Source organism: Cucurbita pepo, unplaced genomic scaffold (assembly GCF_002806865.2).
Source record: "Cucurbita pepo subsp. pepo cultivar mu-cu-16 unplaced genomic scaffold, ASM280686v2 Cp4.1_scaffold000139, whole genome shotgun sequence".
In the NCBI taxonomy this organism is placed as follows: domain Eukaryota; kingdom Viridiplantae; phylum Streptophyta; class Magnoliopsida; order Cucurbitales; family Cucurbitaceae; genus Cucurbita; species Cucurbita pepo.
The window spans coordinates 69,306-92,894 of record NW_019646439.1 but is presented as its reverse complement, the minus strand read 5'-3'; the positions used below and the strand labels follow the sequence as shown (position 1 = coordinate 92,894).

Sequence of the window (23,589 nt, the reverse complement as noted above, 5' to 3'; positions counted from 1 at the left end):
CTTAAGTCAGCAACATTGAAAGTAGAATGTAATGAACTCCGAGAAGGTCAATTTTATATGCATTGTTATTAATTCTTTCAAGGATTTGATAAGGGTCATCCTCCTTGAATGTAACTTTGTCTTCATTTGAGATGAGAATCGCTCCTTGCGAAAATGTATCCAAACATAGTCACCAAGTTGAAAAATGATTTCCTTCCGTCTTTTGTTAATTCTTGAATCATCTTTGAAATTTTGTTTCTCAATTCTCTCCTTAACCTCTTTGTGCAATGTTTTGATCAAATCTTCCTTACTTGTAGCTGCTTCACTCACAAAAATATTAGAAGGGATATGAAGCAAAACAAGAGGCGTAGAGGCGTAAGTGGATTAAATCTATAAACAACTTCAAAAAGAGAACAATGAGTGGTACTATGAATTGCTCTATGATATGCAAACTCTACAAATAGAAAACATTCGTCCAAAGATTTAATATTCTTAGAAATAATAACCCTAAGCAATGCACCTAATGTTCTATTAACTACCTCTGTTTGTCCAAACAGACTCAAGATGACATGTAATTGAAAACAACAATTTGTACCCAATTTACCTCACAGTACTTTCCAAAAGTGACTTAAAAATTTAACATCCCTATCATTGACAATTATTCTATGAATTCCATGTAATCTTACTACTTTCCTAAATAATAAGTCAGCAACATGTTTTGCATTATCTGTATTGTTGCAAGCAATAAAATGAACAATTTTACTAAAGTTGTATACCACAACGAGAATACTATCTTTACCCTTTTTTATGTGCAGCAAACCAAGAACATCCATAGATATATTAGTCCAAGATTCATTAGGTACATTCAAAGGCGTATACAATCCATTTGGTTGTGATCTAGATTTAGCTTATTTGCATTTAAAACATTGTCTACAAAGCTTATGAACATTGTGCTTTGTCTTCGGCCAAAAGAAGTGTTTATGCAACATATTATAAGTTTTATTAATCCTAAATTATCTCATTAAGCACCACCATGTGCTTCTCTCAAAAGAAAATCTCTTATAGAGCATTTAGGAATATAGAGCTTGCTTTTCTTAAATAAAAATTCATGAAACACATATTAATCATCCGCAGTTTTTTTCGTAAGATAGGATGCATAAATAGTTCAAAGTCTTAGTCATCTCTTTATAATTCTTTAATATTGTCACGACCTGATTTTCGAGGCTTCGAAATTCGAACTGTGACTCAAAAGACAAAATCGAAAACAAATAAAAATAAAATAAAATAAAAAGATGAAAATCCAATAAAATCAAATAGAAGGGGGTGAAGTGTAATTTTCAAATATTTCAAAAGAGGGTTCAAATTTACAAAAAAAAGAAAATATAAATATAAATATAAATATAAAGGGAATTTACAAAGACTCCAAAAAATCTTAAAGGGATTGACACTCCAGAACGACCCCCTCTGTGATCGCATAGCTCTCGAACGCTCCTCTACCACGACCGGTAGCTAGTGAACACCTAAAAAAAGAAAGGTAGAAAGGAATGAGTATAAAAATTATACTGAGTAAGTCATCTACTTGTAGGCTCTCATCGCATCCTAAATTTAACAGAATTCTCACGGTCTTCTAATTGGCTCTAAAACATCTGGTTCTAGTCTTAGTACCTTTGGGGCTTGCCCCTTGGGACTTGCTCTTTGGAGCTTCACTGGTTCTCTGTCCTTACATTTGATACCTAAGGGTTCCTTACGCTAAGCTGACATGACCGACATCTCTCTCTGAGGCACTACTTCTACATGGGTATCTGAGTCTACATGGTATCTAGCCTAAGAGTGTGCTGAGTACCTCTTAAGCCCATGACAGTTCCCTGGGAGGGGCTGTGCGACGTAGGGACACATTTCCCATGCAAAACGGCTAGGAGCAGTAAGAACTGATCAGGAACCTCTCGTTCGTTCTCCCACGAAGCTATAGAGGTCGTTCAGACAACTAGCTGTCTAAGAACACTCATAAGGTACTTCTTTGTCGTGGTAATCTGTTAGGTTCCTAAGGGAAGGTTATATTTAGACTGAGTCACTTGTCGCTCCTAACTACAAATTCGTAGGCTTATCATAGTAATGGGTCATGGAAAATAACAGAATGTGCATGCAGACGTCAACTAACATCATCATACATAACTTATGAAAACTAGACACGCATGCGTCACGGGACGATGACCTCCGTTAAGCACCCGAAACGCAGAGTCCGCACTCAGGGGGCGACGTCATCCCTCGGGCGCCCGGAACATAGAGTTCACAATTTCAACATGAATTAAACATATGCATACGTATAGTTGAAGCTTAAAGCATACAAGCAACACCCAAATAATTCACCCAATATGCTCATAACAATCGATCTAGTCTCGTTCATGGAAAGCTAATCTAAGTGATAAGCGCCAACTATGGAAAATGTGGAAAATAACCATCTAATATCATCACACATAATTCATGCAAATTAGACATGCAAACTCAACGGGGTGAGGAGCTTCCATCAGGCACCCGGAAAGCAGAGTTTGCGCTCAACGAGGCGGTGTCATCCCTTAAGTGTCTGAGACGCAGAGTTCACCTATTCAGCATGAATTAAACATGTGCATCCATATAGCGGGAGCTTAAACATACAAGCAAGACCCAGGTAATTCTCCCAATACGCTCATAACAATTGACTTGTCTAATCTCATTCATGGAAAGCTAATCTAAGGCAAATATACTAGCATGCATGCAATCCAAGCGAATCCTACAAGTATTTCTTCCTAAATACCGGGTGATGACTTACATGGTTGACGCGTGCCCTTTCGCTAGTGTTCCCATGTCCATAAGGTGTCCAAAAATACTGATTTTTCCCAATTATGTCCTAAGTCACATAAAAATATGATTAGAATCGGAATCGGGATGAAAATCAGGCAAACAGAAGTCGGACGGGTCAGAAACTAACCCTCACGTGCTTCCACGCGCCGCCAAGCGCTGGGAGAAGGCCTAACCGCAAGTACCATGCGAGCGCTGCATAGTTGAGGTCCAAGCGCTCCAGTTCGGGTCGGTTCGCTCGACGAGTCAGCGGGTTGGTTGCTCGTGTAAGTCGCGGCTGGTTTGGGTTCGAAGGCAACACTTGTCGTTGTCTCGGTGGAGCTGTGTGGCTCCGACTGATGCTTGACACGTGGCTCCGGCCAAGCTCGGCACGGTCCCCTGCCTGCCTAGCCGCGTCTTGCCGTCCACCGTCGACAAGTGGCTGCCAGAATTTCTCCTCTCTCTGTTCTTGGATGATTCTCGAATTCTTGCCTTCAGATCGAGGTTCCAACCAAACTTCTTCACAAATCCTGTCAAGCTAGACATGATCGATCTTGCTTGTGGAGTGATTCGAATCTCAAACAATGTTCTTGTCTTGAGATATTCGACCAACAAGGTAATCTGAATCTTACTCCCCTTGTAGAGATTCCTTATCTTATCAAGTCGTGCAAAAGAGAAATAGTGAGAGAGGGGTTAGAGAGAACCTAGAGAGAGGATGAAGAATGAACCGCTGGAAGACTCACCGAAAACTACCGTCAGAGTCTATTCCGGTCAAGATCATGATGCAAGGAGTCTTTCTTGGAAGGGAAAAAAGAATGTGGGTGGCTGGAGTCCAATTTTCTCAAAAACTACCCACGAGGTTAGATCTTGAATGTTTTCTCAAATCTACAGTTTTCCTTTGTGTGATGGTCACTCTTAGATTCCTCATAGATCCCAAGATGACTCACTCCAGAATTAGCTTGATCAAAACTAATTCAATGAATCGGTTTAAACATCAAACCTAATGCAAGGTTTGAAAAAGAAAAACACCAAAAAGATATTAAGAAAATACAAAGGTTTTGTTTGTATTATCCATTGAATATTACATGCCTTTCAATAGGCAAAAAAAGATAACCCAAATATAATGAAGTTCATCTACCAACTACAAATTACAACAACCAATGAAAGATTGTAAATACAAATTGAAGAAAATAATTCTCTATTGGTAGTTCAACTACCAAAGGCAAAGTCTTCTAATCACTTTCCAATGTCAGCCATTTCATTATTTTCTTGATTTGATATGCTAATGCTATAAAGATTTTTGGGCTCAAAAGTCTTTGTTTCAACTTGTACATTAGCTAGCCTTTGAAGATGCAATACATAGGCCTATTGTATCTTCTTAGCCTTGCTTCTTGTAATCGGTCCTTTGGATACATGCAAAGAGTCAGTAGTTGAATTCATATCAAGCAAGGTGAGCATGAGTAGAATCAAGTCGAACATATCGTTGGTTGCAGCGGTCAGCATAATGGTCCTCTGTGCGGTATATTTGGCAACGAGGTGGTTGACGACCTTGACCTGAGTGCGTTTGTCCCCGATTGGAAGAGTTATTTTTGTGGGAATGAGAACAGCCTTGATGGTTGCTTGAGGAAGCAGGGTGGCTCCTATGGGTGCGACCACGATTAGTGCCTGTGAATGTCACAGGAGTGGAGTCAGAAGACTGAAGGGAGCGCTAGAACAACTCAAAAACTTTCAGCGATAGAGACTAAATCTGCAAAACATGGGATAGGGATGAGAGCCATCTGAGCAGTAGAAAAAGCTAAAAAATCAATGTCGAGTCCACGAAGAACCAGTGCACTTTATCAATGTCCTCGACGGGTCTGCAAATGGCATGAAGTTGGTCACAAATTGTTTTGAAGGCACGGGCATACTCAGCAACAGGTTTGGTGCCACGTTTCATCGGCTGCAAGTCATTTTTGAGTCTCAGTTCACGAGCTTTCGAATGATGTCTGAACATAGTTTCTAATGCAAGCCAAACATCACGTGTAGTGACGAGACCAATGATGACAGCAATAGCTTCCTCGATGAGAGAGAAGAGCAAAAGACAGAGAAGTCATTGATCGGTTGCTTTCCACGCCAAATATTTGGGGTTGAGTGTTGAGGAGGTTTCTGGTCCATGCGAGGTGGTGGAACCATAGTTTCATCAACATAGCCTAGCATGTGGGGTTGAGTGTTGAGGAGGTTTCTGGTCCATGCGAGGTGGTGGAACCATAGTTTCATCAACATAGCCTAGCATGTGGGGTTGAGTGTTGAGGAGGTTTCTGGTCCATGCGAGGTGGTGGAACCATAGTTTCATCAACATAGCCTAGCATGTGGGGTTGAGTGTTGAGGAGGTTTCTGGTCCATGCGAGGTGGTGGAACCATAGTTTCATCAACATAGCCTAGCATGTGGGGTTGAGTGTTGAGGAGGTTTCTGGTCCATGCGAGGTGGTGGAACCATAGTTTCATCAACATAGCCTAGCATGTGGGGTTGAGTGTTGAGGAGGTTTCTGGTCCATGCGAGGTGGTGGAACCATAGTTTCATCAACATAGCCTAGCATGTCTTGACTCTCAAGGAGAGGGAGAAGTTGGCTTTTCCAAATAAGATAATTGGAGGAAGAAAGTTTGATGGTGATCATATTGATTAGAGTGTTGAAAGGAAGAAAATGATAAGAGGATTCGGAAGTCATAGAGAAGAAAGGATCAGGGTTATTAAACCGAGAGGGCTGTGATACCATGAGAATATTTGTTGAAACCACTCCACCTAAATGCTAAATGATGGTGAAAGTTATCTATTTATAATCATTTACAAAATAGAGAATTATGGTAAATTACCCAATATTGACAAAACAATAAAATAAATAAATAAATAAATAAATACAGTATATTTATATATCTCCTTATAATAAACGCTAAATATCCTTAACAATAATATATTTCTTTTAAGTGTTCGAATTGACTTAATCATACACTCATTTGCTTTTAATTAGAGAAACAAAATCAAATGGTGAATACTAAAATTAAATTAAATATTAACTAAAAATAACTATTCAAAAAAATGAAGAGAGAAATGTGATAGAGAATAGATTTCACCCATTAGACATGGGAATGAACTATTTACACGGGGAAGCATTGAGAATAGTTTGATTTTTAATAGGAATTACAACATAAGTAGTAAATAGAAAACCAATAACTCATACCTTTGTAGAAACCGTTGATTATGATTCTCGATCTTAACAACGAAACTTTTCTATCTTTGTAGAAACCGTTGATTATGATTAATGATCTTAACAACGAAGCTTTTCTACAAAATCTTTCGTGCTATAACTCTAATACCAGTGAATTAACTTGTGGGAACCTTTTAAAATAATAGGAGAATTCTAACTGAAATTGTGTCAAAACTTACTCTTTGACTCAATACTAGAGTCCTATTTATAATAAGGACTTTGTAACACTATTTTTCCAAATATATATTCTAATATCTTACTTATCAGAAAACAATGTTTTATTTAAATCATATTTAAATATCAAATACAATAAATATATTTACGGATCATCCTGTGAAATATTAATCTTCTTAATTTACGGATTTATAAATAGAGATTAAATATTTCATGATCCAGTCTGATACAAACTCATTGTATAGGATACCTCCACTCACATGTCTCCACATGAATGATTTGGACCAAAATCATTTGTAACAATTACAAAGCGGACCGTATCAATAGTGTTACCAAGATAAGACACCCAACCTTATCCATATATTATAAACCTTTATGGTTATTACTTGAACATGATCCTCCTATGTCAACTACATACTGTTCAAGTTTACCATAATAACCTTGGATCTTATATGATTATTGGATAATGTTTCACACAATAACAAATTACTTAATTCATGAATAAGAAAATGTTCAGTTACAAAAAAACTACGAGCTTTAGGGCACAAATCCCAACAAGACCAATGATTCCATTATCAAACAACCAAGATTTATCATGAAAATATTCTATAAGTTAAGAATACAAGGATAATAACCAACTCTTATGAGGACATTTAACTCTTACCAAACCATTGTATTTAGTACTTAATAACAAGGGATTAAGACATTCTATTAGTAAGTTAGAACCACCCTTAATTATATAATTAAGTTTTAGTTGAAATCAATCTTAGTCTAAATTTAGACCACTAAAACATGATCAACAGATTATAAGTATTAAGCATATAAAAACATGAATGAAAATAAACGGTTAAGAATGAGAAATAGAAATAGAATTGGGATGGAAAGTAGGATCTTGATTGAAGTTTACACATTTAAATAGGATACAAACTATCAACTAATACCTAAAAATAGAAAAAAAAAAATATATAACTAACTAAATCTTCTAAATAAATAAAATATACCGTCAATCAAATCTATACTAACAACTCCCTAAATATCTCAGATATATTCTAGCTGATTATTAAAATATATCTCCAAAATATCCAAAATATCCTCTTAATACTCCCCCTCAAGTTGGAGAGTTCTAAATATCTCAGATATATTCTAGCTGATTATTAAAATATATCTCCAAAATATCCAAAATATCCTCTTAATACTCCCCCTCAAGTTGGAGAGTTCTAAATATCTCAGATATATTCTAGCTGATTATTAAAATATATCTCCAAAATATCCAAAATATCCTCTTAATACTCCCCCTCAAGTTGGAGAGTTCTAAATATCTCAGATATATTCTAGCTGATTATTAAAATATATCTCCAAAATATCCAAAATATCCTCTTAATACTCCCCCTCAAGTTGGAGAGTGTATTTCGATCACACCCAACTTGTCCTTCAAAAAGTCAAACTGCTGTCTTCCCAAAGCTTTAGTAAAAACATCTGCCAATTGCATTTTGGTCGAAACATAATACGGTTTGATGATTCCAGCTTGTAACTTTTCTCGAACTATATGACAATCTATTTCAATGTGTTTCGTACGCTCGTGAAAAACTGGATTGGCTGCTATATGTAATGCTGCTTGATTATCACAATATAATAATGCTGGTTCAGACAATGGAACATTCAAGTCTTGAAGAATGTATCTTAACCAAGTTAACTCTAAACAAGTATTTTCCATAGCTCGATACTCGGCTTCTGTTGATGATCTGGACACATTAGTCTGCTTTTTAGACTTCCAAGAAATAATTGAATTTCTGAGAAAAATTCAGAACCCAGAAATAGACCGTCTGGAAGTTCGACAACCACCCCAGTCAGAATCGCAATATGCTTGTAATCTTAAATTGTTTTCAGATGGCAGTAGGAGTCCTTGACCAGGAGTGCCTTTGATGTACCTTAGAACTCGAAGAGCTGCCTCCCAAGGTGGTTTTCTTGGTTCATGCATAAATTGGCTAAGCATACGAACTGAATAAGCTATGTCAGGCCTAGTGACGGTCAAATATATTAATATGCCAATCAACCATCTGTATTTACTTGGATCATTCAACTTCTCTCCTTCAGTTAAAGAGAGTTTCAAATTTTGCTCCATAGAAAATTTGTCTGGACGTGCTCCTGTAAGACCTGTGTCTTGAAGGATGTCTAGAGCATACTTCCTTTGAGACATAAAAATTCCTTTTCTAGATCGAGAAAATTCAATGCCTAGAAAATATTTCAAATTTCCTAAATCTTTGATAAGAAATTTCTGGAGTAAACTAGTCTTGAGATATTGAATTTCTTCGAGATCATTGCCTGTCAACAGAATATCATCAACATAGATTAGAACTGCAGTGAAAGAAGTACCTTTACTCTTAGTAAACAAAGAGTAATCTGCTTTGGACTGAGTGTAGCCTGCATTTTGTATAGTTGTAGAAAATATGGAGAACCAATTGCGAGAAGCCTGTTTTAATCCATAAAGAGATTTATGGAGCCGACATACTGTATTCTCCCCCTGTCGGCGAAGACCTGGTGGTAAAGACATATAAACTTCCTCGTCTAGATTACCATGGAGAAAGGCATTTTGAACATCCAACTGATGGGTGAACCATTTTCGAGCAGCAGCAACAGTGAGTAAGCAACGAAGTGTAGTAAGTTTCGCTGTAGGGGAAAATGTTTCTGTGTAATCAATACCTTCAACCTGAGTGTATCCCTTTGCTACTAGTCGAGCTTTATAACGTTCAACAGAACCATCAGAGTTGTATTTAATTTTGTACACCCAACGACAACCAATAGCTTTATGACCAAGTGGTAGAGGAACGAGAGACCATGTATGATTACGTTCCAAAGCTGCAATTTCATCATTCATAGCCTGCTGCCATAACGGGTCGCCAACTGCCTCGTCATAGGTTTTAGGTTCTGTCTGGGATGTAATAAGAGCTAGAAAAGCACGTTGAGTAGGAGAAAAACGAGAGAATGAAAGGTAATGATGAAGGGGATACCTGGTGCCAGTGCCGGGACTTGAGCTAGAGGTTAAATGATTGGCTCCAGAAGACATCTCATAATCCTTATGCCAAGCTGGAGGCTGTTTAGTACGAGTAGAACGTCGAAGTGGAGCTGATGTATCAGGTGGGATAGGATTGGAATTAGTGGGCGAATCTGGAGAAGGTGGAGGAGACGACGGAGTAGGAGGTGAAGGAATAGAAGGTGGAGGATGGATGTTTGAGTAGGATGGATCATGAAGTGGTACAACAGGAGTCGAAGGAGCTAATGTCGAAGTTTGTGAAGCTGATGAAAAAGGAAAATCATCTTCACAAAATTTGACATCACGGCTGATAAAGAATTTGTGAGATTGCATGTCATACAACTTGTAACCTTTATGACCACAAGGATATCCTACGAAAACACAAGGAGTTGCCCTAGGTTCAAATTTTTGCTTAGGATGTACTATAGTTGCATAACATTTACAACCAAAAACTTTAAGATGATGAAATGTAGGTGGTCGTTTGTAGAGTGCTTCAAAGGGTGTCTTGTTAGATAATAATGGTGATGGCGTTCTATTTATAAGATAAACAGCCGTTAAAATGCACTCTCCCCAAAAATTAAGTGGAACCTGTGACTGAAAAAGAAGAGACCTAGCTACATTTAGGATATGGCGATGCTTGCGTTCTACGACTCCATTTTGTTGTGGAGTATAGACACAAGTGCGCTGAAATTCAATACCACAAGAAGTAAAGAATGGTTGCAAAGATAGGAACTCAGTCCCATTGTCTGATCGAACTATCTTGATAGTAGTATGAAATTGAGTTTGAACGAATTTAACAAAGTTCATTAACAAATGATGTACTTCTGACTTATGTTGCATTAAAAAAACCCAAGTACATCGAGTAAAATCATCAACAATAGTGAGAAAAAAACGCAAACCAGAATGGGTAGAAATTTTATGTGGTCCCCAAACATCACAATGTATCAGATCAAAAGCAGAATGGGTTGTTATTGAACTTCTTGGGAAAGACAACCTAGTTTGTTTTGCTAACGGGCAGATACTACAATTATGAGAATAACTCGCATTATTAAGATGCAATTGATCAGCTAGAAATTTAAAACGAGAAAAGGAAGGATGACCTAGGCGTAAATGCCACAAATCAGATGACTGAGATACTTGATGAGCTGAAGATTTGATTGGAGATGAAGAAATATGATAGAGACCTCCAAATTGTTTACCCGAGCCAATCATCTTCCCCGTAGCCAAGTCCTGCATAACACAAGAATCAGGATAGAAGGTGACATAACATTTCAAGTTATTGGTAAGTTTGCTGATCGACATTAGGTTTAAATTGAATGAAGGCACACATAAAACGTTGTTTAATTGAAGGTTAGGGCTAAGGGAAATATTGCCAGTATGTGACACACGTGCTGTCTCTCCATTAGGCAAATTTATTGCAGACATGATGGCAGCCTTTGGTTCAGTCATAACAGAAGATTTTGATACTATATGATCCGTAGCTCCACTATCGAGAATCCATGAATTAGAACTCGCAGAGTTAATAGATAATGTAGATATGGGAAACAAACCTGCAACATTGATGTGATTGTCAGAATTACCAGAAGGGTGATGATTGATTGCAGATAAGGCTTGTGCTATCTGTCGTAATTGCTCAGAAGAAAAATTTGGAATGGAATTAGGTGACTGTTCTTCTGTATTCAACTGTGAAACATCGGCCATATTTGCAGATGATCGATATCCACGATTATTGTGTTGATTGACTTGTCTTGTCCTTCCAGAATTATTTTTCTGTCGACACCGATCTTCTGTATGGCCCCTTCTATCACAAAACTTACAGTGAAACTTAAGAATTCGACACTCATTGATTGTATGACCACTTTTATTACAGTGTTCACACGATTTGTCCTTGGCGAATTTTGAATATATTGTTTTCTTCTACACTGCTGATGCAATCGAGAAATTCTCAATAGGTTCAAAAGTTACCTGACGCTGCATCTCTTCTTGTATAAGTAATGAATAGGCTTGCCTCACATTAGATAATGGAGACATCATCAATATGTTAGATCTCACCGTTTTATAAGACTCATTGAGTCCCATGAGCAATTGCATCAACCTGTCTTCTTCACATTGATCAATATGTATTTGACGTTGATTACAGGTAAATGGTGTGCGGGACGCTTCTAGCTCATCCCAGAGTGCTTTGAGCTTGGTGAAATATGTTGATAGTGCCATGGTTTCTTGTGACATCGTTGCTATCGAGTTTTGTATTTGAAAAATTGCTGGAGCATTCTTTTATGAGAATTGATCGTGAAGATCAACCCACACTTGATGAGCTGTCTTGGCGTGAATAATGCCTTTAGTAATATCTGCTTTAGCGGAATGAGTTAACCAAGATATTATCATACTGTTGCACTGATTCCAGAGTTCGAATTCGGTTGAATTTGCATCTTGGGATAGTTCCTCAATTGTGCCATCAATGAAGCCAATTTTCTTCTTGGCAATAAGAGCATGCATAACTGATTTACTCCAGTATTGGTAATTTGCTCCATTTAATTTTATTGGAACGAGTGAATATCCTAGCAGATCAGAGTGATGAATATAGTAAGAATGTGTTAAATCAACATCCGAAATTTTGAAGCTGGATTTGGCTGATTCCGCCATGAAGGAAATTTTGATATTTAAGGACACCAAGATCGGTGCTCTGATACCATGTTAAGAATGAAAAATAGAAATAGAATTGGGATCGAAAGTATGATCTTCATTCAGGTTTACACGTTTAAATAGGATACAAACTATCAACTAATACCTAAAAAAAAAAAAAAAAAAAAAAAAAAAAAAAAAAAATTAAAAAAAAAAAAAAAAAAAAGTAAAACTCGTATGTTATGTCAATGTTGTTGTAATCTCCATAATTATGATCTTGAAAATTTCTTATAGATGTCTTTAATTTTTTTAATTATATAGAAATCAGAATTAGAGTTATTAGAGTTATGTCTCTCAATTCCTCCTTCAAATCATTAGACAAAGTGAAAACTTTATGTAAGTCGAGGCCGGGTCGAAACGTTCAAGATAGAGCCTGAATGATATCCCAAACATGAAAAAAAAAATCAAAATTTAAAAAAAAAAAAAAAGTAAAGTCAAAATGCTACAAACAAAAATAAGAGGATTAAGACGTCTACATATTTGTAGAATCGAGGTTTGTATTGCAACAGTCCATGAGATGGAGCATGACATAAGCTTCATTTATTGGTGTTCCGATACTAGGACAAAATAGGTTGGTAGATTAAAAATGGTAAGTAGTTTAAAAAATATGTGTGAAAATGATAGATTGAATTCTTATTTCAAACTGTTGATGAGCGTATATGGGAAGTGAGTGAAGAGGGGTTGTAATACGGGGTGTGCCTCGATCCGCACGTGCGAAAACATTAACGCAGAAGAGAGAGAAAAAGAGATTGTGGAAGCAATGATTACAAGAGAGAGAGAGAGGGGGAGAGGGTGAGGGGCACGCCGCACGCTGAGCCAAAAGAGTTCAGAGATACCACACAGGTTTTATTCCCACAAAAAAAAAAACTTAAAAACACCATCTCCCGACATTTCCTTCCCATCACCCATGCATTTGTCTCCTCTTTTTCTATTTCTTTTTTTTTTTTTTTTTTTCTTTTTTTTTTTGTAAGGAGGTGCGTTTAAAAGGCTTCCCACTTTAAAAATGATATATTTTTCCTTTTTAGAATTATTTTTAATTTTTTATTTTACATTTCTTAACTAAATCTATAAGTGTTTTTTTTTTTCTTTTATAAAATTTAAAAAGAGTGGAATATATGAAGAAATTTATTAAATATAATATAAAAAAATTAAATAACTTTTGGGAAGAGAAAAGTTTGGAGAGAGAGAAGGGTGGATGTACCCCACAGGCTCCTTCACGCCAAAGGGTTTCTATCGCTTAGATCTCTGTTTGTAATGTTGTGTTTGTCGTGTAATTGTCGCGCAATTTTATAAATATACGTGCCCCATCATTTGCTGCTTTTCGCCAGCATCTTCTTTTTGCACGCCTCCTCTCTCCTCCTCATCACCTAAAAACAAATTTTCTATACCTTTTTCTTCCAAAACCTCTTCCTCTTTCATTACTTTTATTTTCCCTCCTTATTATTCAACTTATCAACTTTTCTTTTTCTTCATTTTCTCCACTATTTCTCTTATATATTCTATTATTTTTATCTAATTTTACTCACATGGATTGTATGTATGTTCCAGGTATCGTAAGTTTTTATGGTTACAAATGGTATCATAGTCAGACACTAAGCAGGATGCTGGTCCCTAAAGAGGTGGATTGTGAGATCTCACATTAGTTGGAGAGAGAACAAAGCATTCCTTATAACATTGTGGAAACCTCTCCCTAACAAACGTGTTTTAAAACCACGAGGGGAAGCCTGAAAGGGAAAGTCCAAAGAAGACAATATCTGTTACAGATGGACTTGGCTAGGTCGACAACCTTAAATTGACCATATTTATACTGAACAAGCACTAAATTTGAAACTTATTTATCTCAACTTAACTCACTTACACCTTATTGTTGCAATAACCAAAGTTTCTAAAACCAGACCCGACTTAGGTATGTTAGAATAATCATGTTGATGCTATTCAAAGTGAAATAACAAAACACAGGTATATGGTACACATATACATTTCAAAGTAAGAAATGCATTCAAATGTTTTGTAAAAAAAAAAAGAAAAAATTCCTAAGATAATGCATCTAATTTTCAAGGTAAACAAAAGTGTAGAGAAAATTCCATAATATCAATTTAAATGATGCAGAAGTACAAAGGAAAAAAAAAAGTACATGATGACAATTTTGAGTGGCAATTTGTGGTCCCTTCCGTTCACGACCCTGGCATATTTTTGCCCTTACCTTAAACATACATACATTGGACTTAATACGGTTCAACTTGTATGCACGTAGTTGTCACAAATAAAAATTACAATAAAGTCGTACAAATCTCATGCTCATAGATAAATGAATTCGATAAAGCCATATCACGAATTGGTGATACAATTCCCATGCATACAAGTGAGTAATTAACTATGCACAACAATAAACCATTAACAATAGGACAGACGAATCAGTAATTTAAAAATATTAGAATTGTTTGAGGAAAGAGCACATATTTGGAGAGTGAGGTTTGTTTAAGAAAGAGTGGAGGTATTCTTAACAAAAGAAAAAACACTCAAAACATACACACAAACAAACAGAAGCATTAGAGGAGAAGATGATTAGAAAGCAATAAAACCAAACCCAAAACAATCAAAAATGCAAAAAAAAAAAGAAAGAAAAAAGAAAAAAAGATTTTTCATTTGTGGGCAATTACAAGACGCCTCCTCTTGGATCTATCGCTACAATTGGAACGCTCAAGAAGAGATTTCAAAGCGTTTTGAAGGAAGTGGAGGGACTCAAGGCTGTGGTGGTGGTTGGCGGCGATAAGAAGAACATTGCGAATTCTGCCGCCCACAGTGACGATGTCGGCCCTCACAGTCTTCAGCTGCAGCGAATTCAGGATGTCGTTCAGCTCCGGGATGAGGTCCGACCTGTCCTCGCAGCAAAGAGAGGCCTTGAAGAGGAGACGTCCGTCGTCCGATTCCTCGCCGGAGAGCACGCTGATCTCGTCGCTCTCGGAAGGGAAGGTTTCCAGCTCCGCAATGTCTGCGGTCTGATGCTTCAGCTCTTTTACTCGCTCTACCACTTTTGCCAAAAGCGATGCCTTGTCGGTCTGATCAAATTTGCACCCATTATGCCATTGCTTGTGTCTCTCAATTCAACAACACTTTATTACAAATTAATATTTACATTACCTTGGAATTACATGGAAGAAGAGTCCGAAGCTTATCAAGATGAGAGTTGATTCTCTCTCTCCTACGCTTCTCAGCTTCCTTGTGATTCTTCAGCGCCGCCAGGGCTCTGTCATGGGGCGACGGAAGCGCTGTCTCGGTGGACAAGCTTTGGCCCGCCGGAAAGCTGCACGATCCGGACGCGCCCCTCAGCCTCAACCCTTTGTTCTGGGCTAGGAATCTGTAAAGCTCACAGCTTTCATCCGCCTGCATCATTAGGTTTTTCCTCCAAATATAATTTTTTTTTCTTTTTTTTTTTTTCTTTTTTTTCTTACAGAAATTTGCTAAACTGAAACTGCGTCTGGGGGAAGCTTTCGGTGGGTTTTTATAATTTATTTCCCCTTTTTCTTTTTTCTTTTTTCTTTTTTCTTTTTTCTTTTTTCTTTTTTCTTTTCTTATATAATATTATTATTTGTTTCTCTTATCCACAACTTGCAGTTAAGTACTATTGTTTTCATTGAGTAAAATAAAAAAACCATGCTACACAATTTCAGTCATAACAAGATCAAATGTCCTCATTGGATTGATTAATATTTGAAAATGTAACTAACCTATGTACTAACTTATTGTAATAACCTAAAATAATGATAATATGTATTTTGTATTTATTTGTGGTGTGTTTGTTAATAATAATAATAATAATAATAATAATTTAAAAAAAAAAAACCGAAAAATGAAAACGAAGCAGCTGCTGTAAAGGGGGATGAGGGGCGACAGATGCGTAGGTTGGAGGCGTGGGAATGATGAATGGATTAGTAGAGGGTGTGGAAGTGTATTAGGGCCTTGATTAGGCTTTAAAAAGGAAGAAAAACAAAGAATAGCAATTAGGGAAAAACCCAGAAAACAGAGGAGGAAAAATTCTGAGAATTCGAGTTTGGTTGCTTAAGATTGGTTGTCAATCGAGGGTAAAGGAAGAGAGGTTGTTGCTGAGGAATCCTTTGAGGAAGGGGATACGGCCATGAGCTGAATCGGACGGTGATTCGAAGGTAAAAAAAACCCATATCACCGAACCTTTAAATCTCGATATCTTGGTTTATACTGCATAATAAATTATGAAATAGGGCTTGTTAGAACCGTAGTTAGGAGATCTATGAAGGACACGCGAGGCGCGTGGGAGGCCGCGAGTGGAAGTGCGACTATGCACGAATCAGGCGTGTGAGAAACGAACCCCGATCTTGTGTTGGCGCGTGAGCAGGTATTTTGGCTCCCAGTTTGTCCCGTTCGACTCCATTTGACCTGTCCTATCAAAATTGGTCTATACTTATGTTGAAATTGATAAAATATAGGTCTAATAGGAAGGAATTGTGTTGAAATACTATTAAACGTACATTCAAGGGGGAAAAGGAGTTCGAAACCAAGTAAGTAGCATATCGATCCTTGAACTAGTTCTTAACTTGTTGACAACATGTGAGTATGTTGTTTACTTGATTAAGAGCTTAGTATGTTAAAATGAGCTTTGATGATATTGAATGTTTATTGTATATTGTGACTGCTTGCCTGTGATGTAAGCATGATATAAATGATTGCCAGAATGTTCTATGTGTTGAACATGATGCAGGTATGAAAGCATANAAATGAAAACGAAGCAGCTGCTGTAAAGGGGGATGAGGGGCGACAGATGCGTAGGTTGGAGGCGTGGGAATGATGAATGGATTAGTAGAGGGTGTGGAAGTGTATTAGGGCCTTGATTAGGCTTTAAAAAGGAAGAAAAACAAAGAATAGCAATTAGGGAAAAACCCAGAAAACAGAGGAGGAAAAATTCTGAGAATTCGAGTTTGGTTGCTTAAGATTGGTTGTCAATCGAGGGTAAAGGAAGAGAGGTTGTTGCTGAGGAATCCTTTGAGGAAGGGGATACGGCCATGAGCTGAATCGGACGGTGATTCGAAGGTAAAAAAAACCCATATCACCGAACCTTTAAATCTCGATATCTTGGTTTATACTGCATAATAAATTATGAAATAGGGCTTGTTAGAACCGTAGTTAGGAGATCTATGAAGGACACGCGAGGCGCGTGGGAGGCCGCGAGTGGAAGTGCGACTATGCACGAATCAGGCGTGTGAGAAACGAACCCCGATCTTGTGTTGGCGCGTGAGCAGGTATTTTGGCTCCCAGTTTGTCCCGTTCGACTCCATTTGACCTGTCCTATCAAAATTGGTCTATACTTATGTTGAAATTGATAAAATATAGGTCTAATAGGAAGGAATTGTGTTGAAATACTATTAAACGTACATTCAAGGGGGAAAAGGAGTTCGAAACCAAGTAAGTAGCATATCGATCCTTGAACTAGTTCTTAACTTGTTGACAACATGTGAGTATGTTGTTTACTTGATTAAGAGCTTAGTATGTTAAAATGAGCTTTGATGATATTGAATGTTTATTGTATATTGTGACTGCTTGCCTGTGATGTAAGCATGATATAAATGATTGCCAGAATGTTCTATGTGTTGAACATGATGCAGGTATGAAAGCATACAGTAAATGTGAGTATGTTATGCATGTTAATGGAAAGGTTATGACTCTAGGATATGCTTATTGGTTGTTGAGCTATAGCTTATTTATATGAGTATGATAGTCTACTAATTCCCGCAGAGTTCCTGGCCAACGCGCTGTGTGCTAAGTCAGGGAGCATGAGTACTCTCCTGACCGTTGGTATATGAGATAAACAGGCCGCCAGAGAAATTAGTAGACGGGCCGTATTTGACCGAGAGCAAGTCTTACATACGAGTCCGAAAATTCTAGATAAGCATATCAAAAGAGAGTCAATAACCTAAGCTGGAGGTAGCTGAGATACCTCATTAACGAACAGATGACTCTAGTAAGAGAACTAGGAGTCAATGATGAATAAAACTTAAAGACACATGGAAAGATTAGTTATGAACTCTTGAATGATAACCTAGCTACTTACTAAGTAATCTAAGNGGACACGCGAGGCGCGTGGGAGGCCGCGAGTGGAAGTGCGACTATGCACGAATCAGGCGTGTGAGAAACGAACCCCGATCTTGTGTTGGCGCGTGAGCAGGTATTTTGGCTCCCAGTTTGTCCCGTTCGACTCCATTTGACCTGTCCTATCAAAATTGGTCTATACTTATGTTGAAATTGATAAAATATAGGTCTAATAGGAAGGAATTGTGTTGAAATACTATTAAACGTACATTCAAGGGGGAAAAGGAGTTCGAAACCAAGTAAGTAGCATATCGATCCTTGAACTAGTTCTTAACTTGTTGACAACATGTGAGTATGTTGTTTACTTGATTAAGAGCTTAGTATGTTAAAATGAGCTTTGATGATATTGAATGTTTATTGTATATTGTGACTGCTTGCCTGTGATGTAAGCATGATATAAATGATTGCCAGAATGTTCTATGTGTTGAACATGATGCAGGTATGAAAGCATACAGTAAATGTGAGTATGTTATGCATGTTAATGGAAAGGTTATGACTCTAGGATATGCTTATTGGTTGTTGAGCTATAGCTTATTTATATGAGTATGATAGTCTACTAATTCCCGCAGAGTTCCTGGCCAACGCGCTGTGTGCTAAGTCAGGGAGCATGAGTACTCTCCTGACCGTTGGTATATGAGATAAACAGGCCGCCAGAGAAATTAGTAGACGGGCCGTATTTGACCGAGAGCAAGTCTTACATACGAGTCCGAAAATTCTAGATAAGCATATCAAAAGAGAGTCAATAACCTAAGCTGGAGGTAGCTGAGATACCTCATTAACGAACAGATGACTCTAGTAAGAGAACTAGGAGTCAATGATGAATAAAACTTAAAGACACATGGAAAGATTAGTTATGAACTCTTGAATGATAACCTAGCTACTTACTAAGTAATCTAAGTACTCATCAAAATTATTATAACTTTTCTTTCCAGATTTAGATGATGCAGGCCAACCGAGGACGAGACCAGCGGGCTAGATACTACTGGGAATCCATGTCTGAGTCTGTTTATGTAATTATGTTTTCGTTGTCAAGAATTTATCTTGGTCGTATTAAGTTTTAAAAAGTACTGGTTTTAAATGTTTTTGTTTACTGGATGTTTTTTTTAGAAATATTTTGAGCATATGTTTGGGTGTTAGAGTATGTTATCGTTGTTAATAGTAACTCCTGTTAATCGCGTTGACGATGAGCGGGTGTTACACTTATAGTCTACTAAATTCAAATTATGAAACTACCTAAGCATGTGCCACGATCTTCTAATTGTGATGTCGCTGTTAGCTGTACAAGGGAGCCTTGCCTTTACCTGAAAAATAAGAGTAGCATATGACTTGAGTATTTTAAGAAATACTCCGTAAGCGTCCCCTTATTGAGGTTACATGCAAACATATACAATTTCATGAACGGGACTTATCATAACAGTCTATTTTCCTACCGCGGCTATCGTAAATGAGCAATGATGTGTACTTAATTTTCCTCCACACAGTTCACACGTGTGAGTATGAACCCATCAGTCAGTTCGCACACCTCTTGGGCCCCTTTCTGGTCAGGCGAGCATTCTCTGGTAGCTGTTGATGCTGGATACCCATTAGGAATAACAATCATCTTGGCAACATTATAGTAAACATAATGATCGTTTTCCTGCATCGTAATGTACACGTTCATACTATCATGAAGGAGAAGGGGTATCCCCGATGCATGAGCACACAATAATGCATGAGGTCCCTACGTTTTTTTCATTTTCATTATCATATACTACAACCCCATCAGCATCTTCCTTCATATCATATCATTTTATTATATCGTTTATCATATCTTCCATGTGTGTATTGGGGTTGTATTTCATGTCAATTAGTCATTTTGCATGTCAATCATATCATATTATTTATGTTGCACAAATGTCATACCATAACGTTTTCATGCTTCCAGACGTAACAATTCACATCATGCACATATCATATCATATGATATATCACAACAATCATATAACATATCCCGAGCATGTTTTCAACATATTATATCTTAACATATCATATCATAAATATATCAATTCATCAAATACAGCATAGCATTCATGCATATCATTTCATAATAGTTTGCATATATGGGCATATGACACGTGTCATCATAAAGCACACAATTATAACCAAACGACGGTAGGGCTACTTACTTGGTTGGCCTTAGCCGATGTTTTCCCTAGTTCGAGTACGTTAGCTCCCATTCCTCGAAATTACTCTAATCATTGTCGGTTGTCGTTTCCTATCAGAATATTCATCCAATTTCTTTAGTAATCTAAGTTGCTTCAGGTGGAGGCTCGGGTGAGGTCACGGGTGCTGAGCTGCTACAGGCGTTGGGCTTTGCAGGTGGGCCAAGGTGATGGATTGGGCCTCTGGTGTGGGCTGCTGCAGGCCACTTGGGCCGAGTTTGTTAGTTGGGCTGAGGCGCTCGAGTGTGGGCTTGGTTTCTGTTGCAGGTGTTCTCGGCTTGGTTTCATTTCTGGCTGTAGAGGTTTGGGCCAAATAAAAAGTAATTGGTAACCGGTTATCTGTTGGTTCCCGATCCAGTCCGACCTGAAGTCCACTAACTTCGTCTTCCTTACCCGGTTCATGCAAAGTTCCAAATGATTTTAATCACTCCTTCCGAGTGTCTCCGACGACGTTCTTTGTTGTTCCTCAACCCAGATCTACCTCCTTCTACCTTGTACAGTCTCGTTCCTTCCCACGCATTTGACTTCTCTCGTGGTTGCCTGCAAAATCAGTTTATTTCTTCCAAACTCCCTGTGGTTTTTCACATATTACCGATGATGAAAGGACTCAAAATGAAGTTAAGCTTACCATTTACACCTTGGGATTACGTGATTATCTCCTTTGTAGCGTTTCTCGTTCTCTGATTGCTCGAGGTTCCAAGTACTGTGTTGTCGGTGCTGGTTCACTGAGTACGAACGTTTCGTCTACCCTCCTTATTCTCTCTCTCCTTTCTCTCTATTTTCTTATAAGTAGTTCCCTAGGAAGGCTGAGGATTATTCTAGTGTTGTTTGGCGAGTCATGGGGATCGGAGAGAGTGTGTTCAAGAGGGGTGCTAGAATTCTCGCGCCTCATCGAAATTTTTGGGTGTTTTTTTGGCGACCAAGCAATTTTTTTTATAGGGTCGTTACATTATATACTCCTAAAAACAACTTTCGTCCTCAAACGTCTCAAATTCTTGCATTAACTCGGGGTATTTTTCCTTTATCTCATCCTCTCGTTCCAGCGTGGCTTCCTCCATTTGGTGGTTCCGCCAAAGTACTTTGACAAAGCCAATATTCCTATGGCATAAGGCTTTTACTTCCCGAGCTAGGATTTTAATTGGTTTTTTTTCATAACTTGAGTCTTCTTCAATCTCAAGAGGTTTATAGTCTATCATGTGTATAGGGTTCGTCATATACTTTCTAAGCACAGATACATGGAATACATCGTGCATACTCGAGAGTGGGGTGTTAAGGCCAACTTATTCGCTACCGAACCTATTTGCTTTAGGATTTTGAAAGGCTCGATAAGTTGAGGACTTTGCTTGCCCTTAGGTCAAAACCTTAGGACACCCTTCATAGGAGCCACTTTCAGGAACACCATGTCTCCTACCTCAAATTCCAAGTTCCTACGCCTTACATCTGTGTAGCTCTTTTATCTGTTTTGCGCGGTGCGCATTCTTGCTCTAATTTTTTGTATAGCCTCGTTTGTAATACAAACCAACTTGGATCCCACCAGTTCTCGTTCGCCTACTTCATCCTAGCACAGTGGGGATCTACATCGTTTTCCATATAACGCTTTGAACGGTGCCATCTTGATAGTTCCTTGGAAGCTATTGTTGTATGAGAATTCCATCAAGTGTAACTTTTTTGGTGTCTCAACTTCTAGTGAAATCTATAACACATGCTCGTAGCATGTCTTCTAGAATTTAGTTTAAGCGCTCCGTTTGACCATATGTCTGAGGGTGGAAGGCAGTGTTGAAGCCGAGGCGGGTACCCAACGCTTTTTGGTCCATGCCAAAATGCCGACGTTAAACGTTGGTCCCGGTCTAACATTATCGACACTGAAACTCCATGCAACCTCACAATTTATTTCCCATATAGTTAAACCCAGTTGTCTACTGTATATGTCGCCTTGCCCTGCCTTGCCCTGTAGGAAGTATGTCGACTTTGTCAATCTATCGACAATTACCCAAATTACTGTATAGCCCTTCAGTGTTCTGGGTAAGCCCACTATGAAATCCATAGCGATATTCTCTCACTTCCTCTTCGTTATACTTAGAGGTTGCAATAGTCCCATCGTTTTCTGCATAGGAGCTTTTACTTATTGACACACTAGACATTTACTTGAGAATTCCACTATATTCATTTTCATACTTCGCTACTAGAAGTGTTGTTTTAGGTCTCGGTCTTGAATTTTATGTCCTAAAACTCATAGTTTGTAAATAAAAACATATTCTATTTTCAATAAGTTATTATTGATGTTTATTCAGTAAAGATTGTTATTTGATTAAAGTGAATTTTACGATCATTAATATAAATCCAATAAACTAAGAATACTCTGGCTATAGTATGATTACTTGAACTATAAGTAGAGACATAAGAGTGGATCAAGTTCAAGTATATAGTCAAAATGATCTATAGTACAGGGATAAGGCTGAGTACCTTATCTTGGAGACACTATGGATGAGGCCCACTTTTGTATATGATATAAACAATGTGATCACTAAATTGTACATGTAGAGACATGTGAGTGACTGCGTCCTATGCAATGAGTATTGCATAAGATCGGACCATGAAGAAAACCACTCTCACTTTATAAAACCGTTTACTGTTGAGACTGATTTTTTTTCACTCGATGACCTAGGTAACTCGACCTTAATTCTGAGCTAACTATGAACTCCTGTTTATTCAGAATTATCCTTAGATTTTCATGGGTGAGAGTGGTCCAACTTCGCCGACTCAATAAGCCTCCTATTTCAAGGGTAAGACTAGGTGAATAGCTGGGGATGTGCAAGATAGAATTCACTCCTACCCGCTTGTAGGGATAGTAGAGAGGTTGTTCCCTTAAGTACTGACTCCAGGTCTTGAACAAGGGGCCCCACCCTCTCATTGGCCCGAGAAGGATTCGGTTTGGTGGTTGGACCACAAATCAATTGTTCATTAGAGGATCAGTGGGACTTAAGGAACAAGAAATAACTTTAGGGGTAAAATGGTAAATTGACTCAACTCTAGTTACGAACAACTTGTGAAGGATCGACTTACTAATCATGGTTATATCAAATGGACAGAAATATATCTATAGTGAGGGGAGTGCAACTACTAGGCTATAGTGGAGTGTTCTAGTAGTTAACAAATGTTGATTAACAAGGTTAATGAGTTTAACTGGTTAATCTTGGATCGTTGGAGCCCATGATCTATAGGTCCATTAGGTCCCTCTGCTAGCTCATATCGGACTAAACCATAGAACAGTGTGACGAGTGAGTTCGAAGTGTTCGAATTCAAATTAGGGAATATGCGCTACATATATACGATATATTTAACCGCA

At 37.9% G+C, this 23,589-nt stretch overlaps 1 protein-coding gene and 2 long non-coding RNA genes across 3 annotated transcripts; 2 read left to right on the top strand and 1 right to left on the bottom strand.

Annotated features, from left to right (window-relative positions):
• Positions 1-14,257: 14,257 nt before the first annotated feature.
• Positions 14,258-15,365, bottom strand: LOC111784023 (transcription factor bHLH106). The gene is made up of 2 exons (XM_023664845.1): positions 15,064-15,365; positions 14,258-14,981 (listed from the first exon to the last, which is right to left on the bottom strand). Exons 1-2 carry the CDS (start codon positions 15,313-15,315, stop codon positions 14,565-14,567), a joined length of 669 nt encoding a protein of 222 aa, XP_023520613.1. The 5' UTR covers positions 15,316-15,365; the 3' UTR covers positions 14,258-14,564.
• Positions 15,366-16,763: 1,398 nt separating this feature from the next.
• On the top strand, positions 16,764-18,003 carry LOC111784022. Its single transcript, XR_002813461.1, has 3 exons — positions 16,764-16,986; positions 17,062-17,195; positions 17,287-18,003. It is a non-coding gene; the product is annotated as an uncharacterized LOC111784022 (long non-coding RNA).
• Positions 18,004-18,029: 26 nt separating this feature from the next.
• On the top strand, positions 18,030-19,256 carry LOC111784021. The gene is made up of 3 exons (XR_002813460.1): positions 18,030-18,118; positions 18,210-18,281; positions 18,975-19,256. It is a non-coding gene; the product is annotated as an uncharacterized LOC111784021 (long non-coding RNA).
• Positions 19,257-23,589: the final 4,333 nt, after the last annotated feature.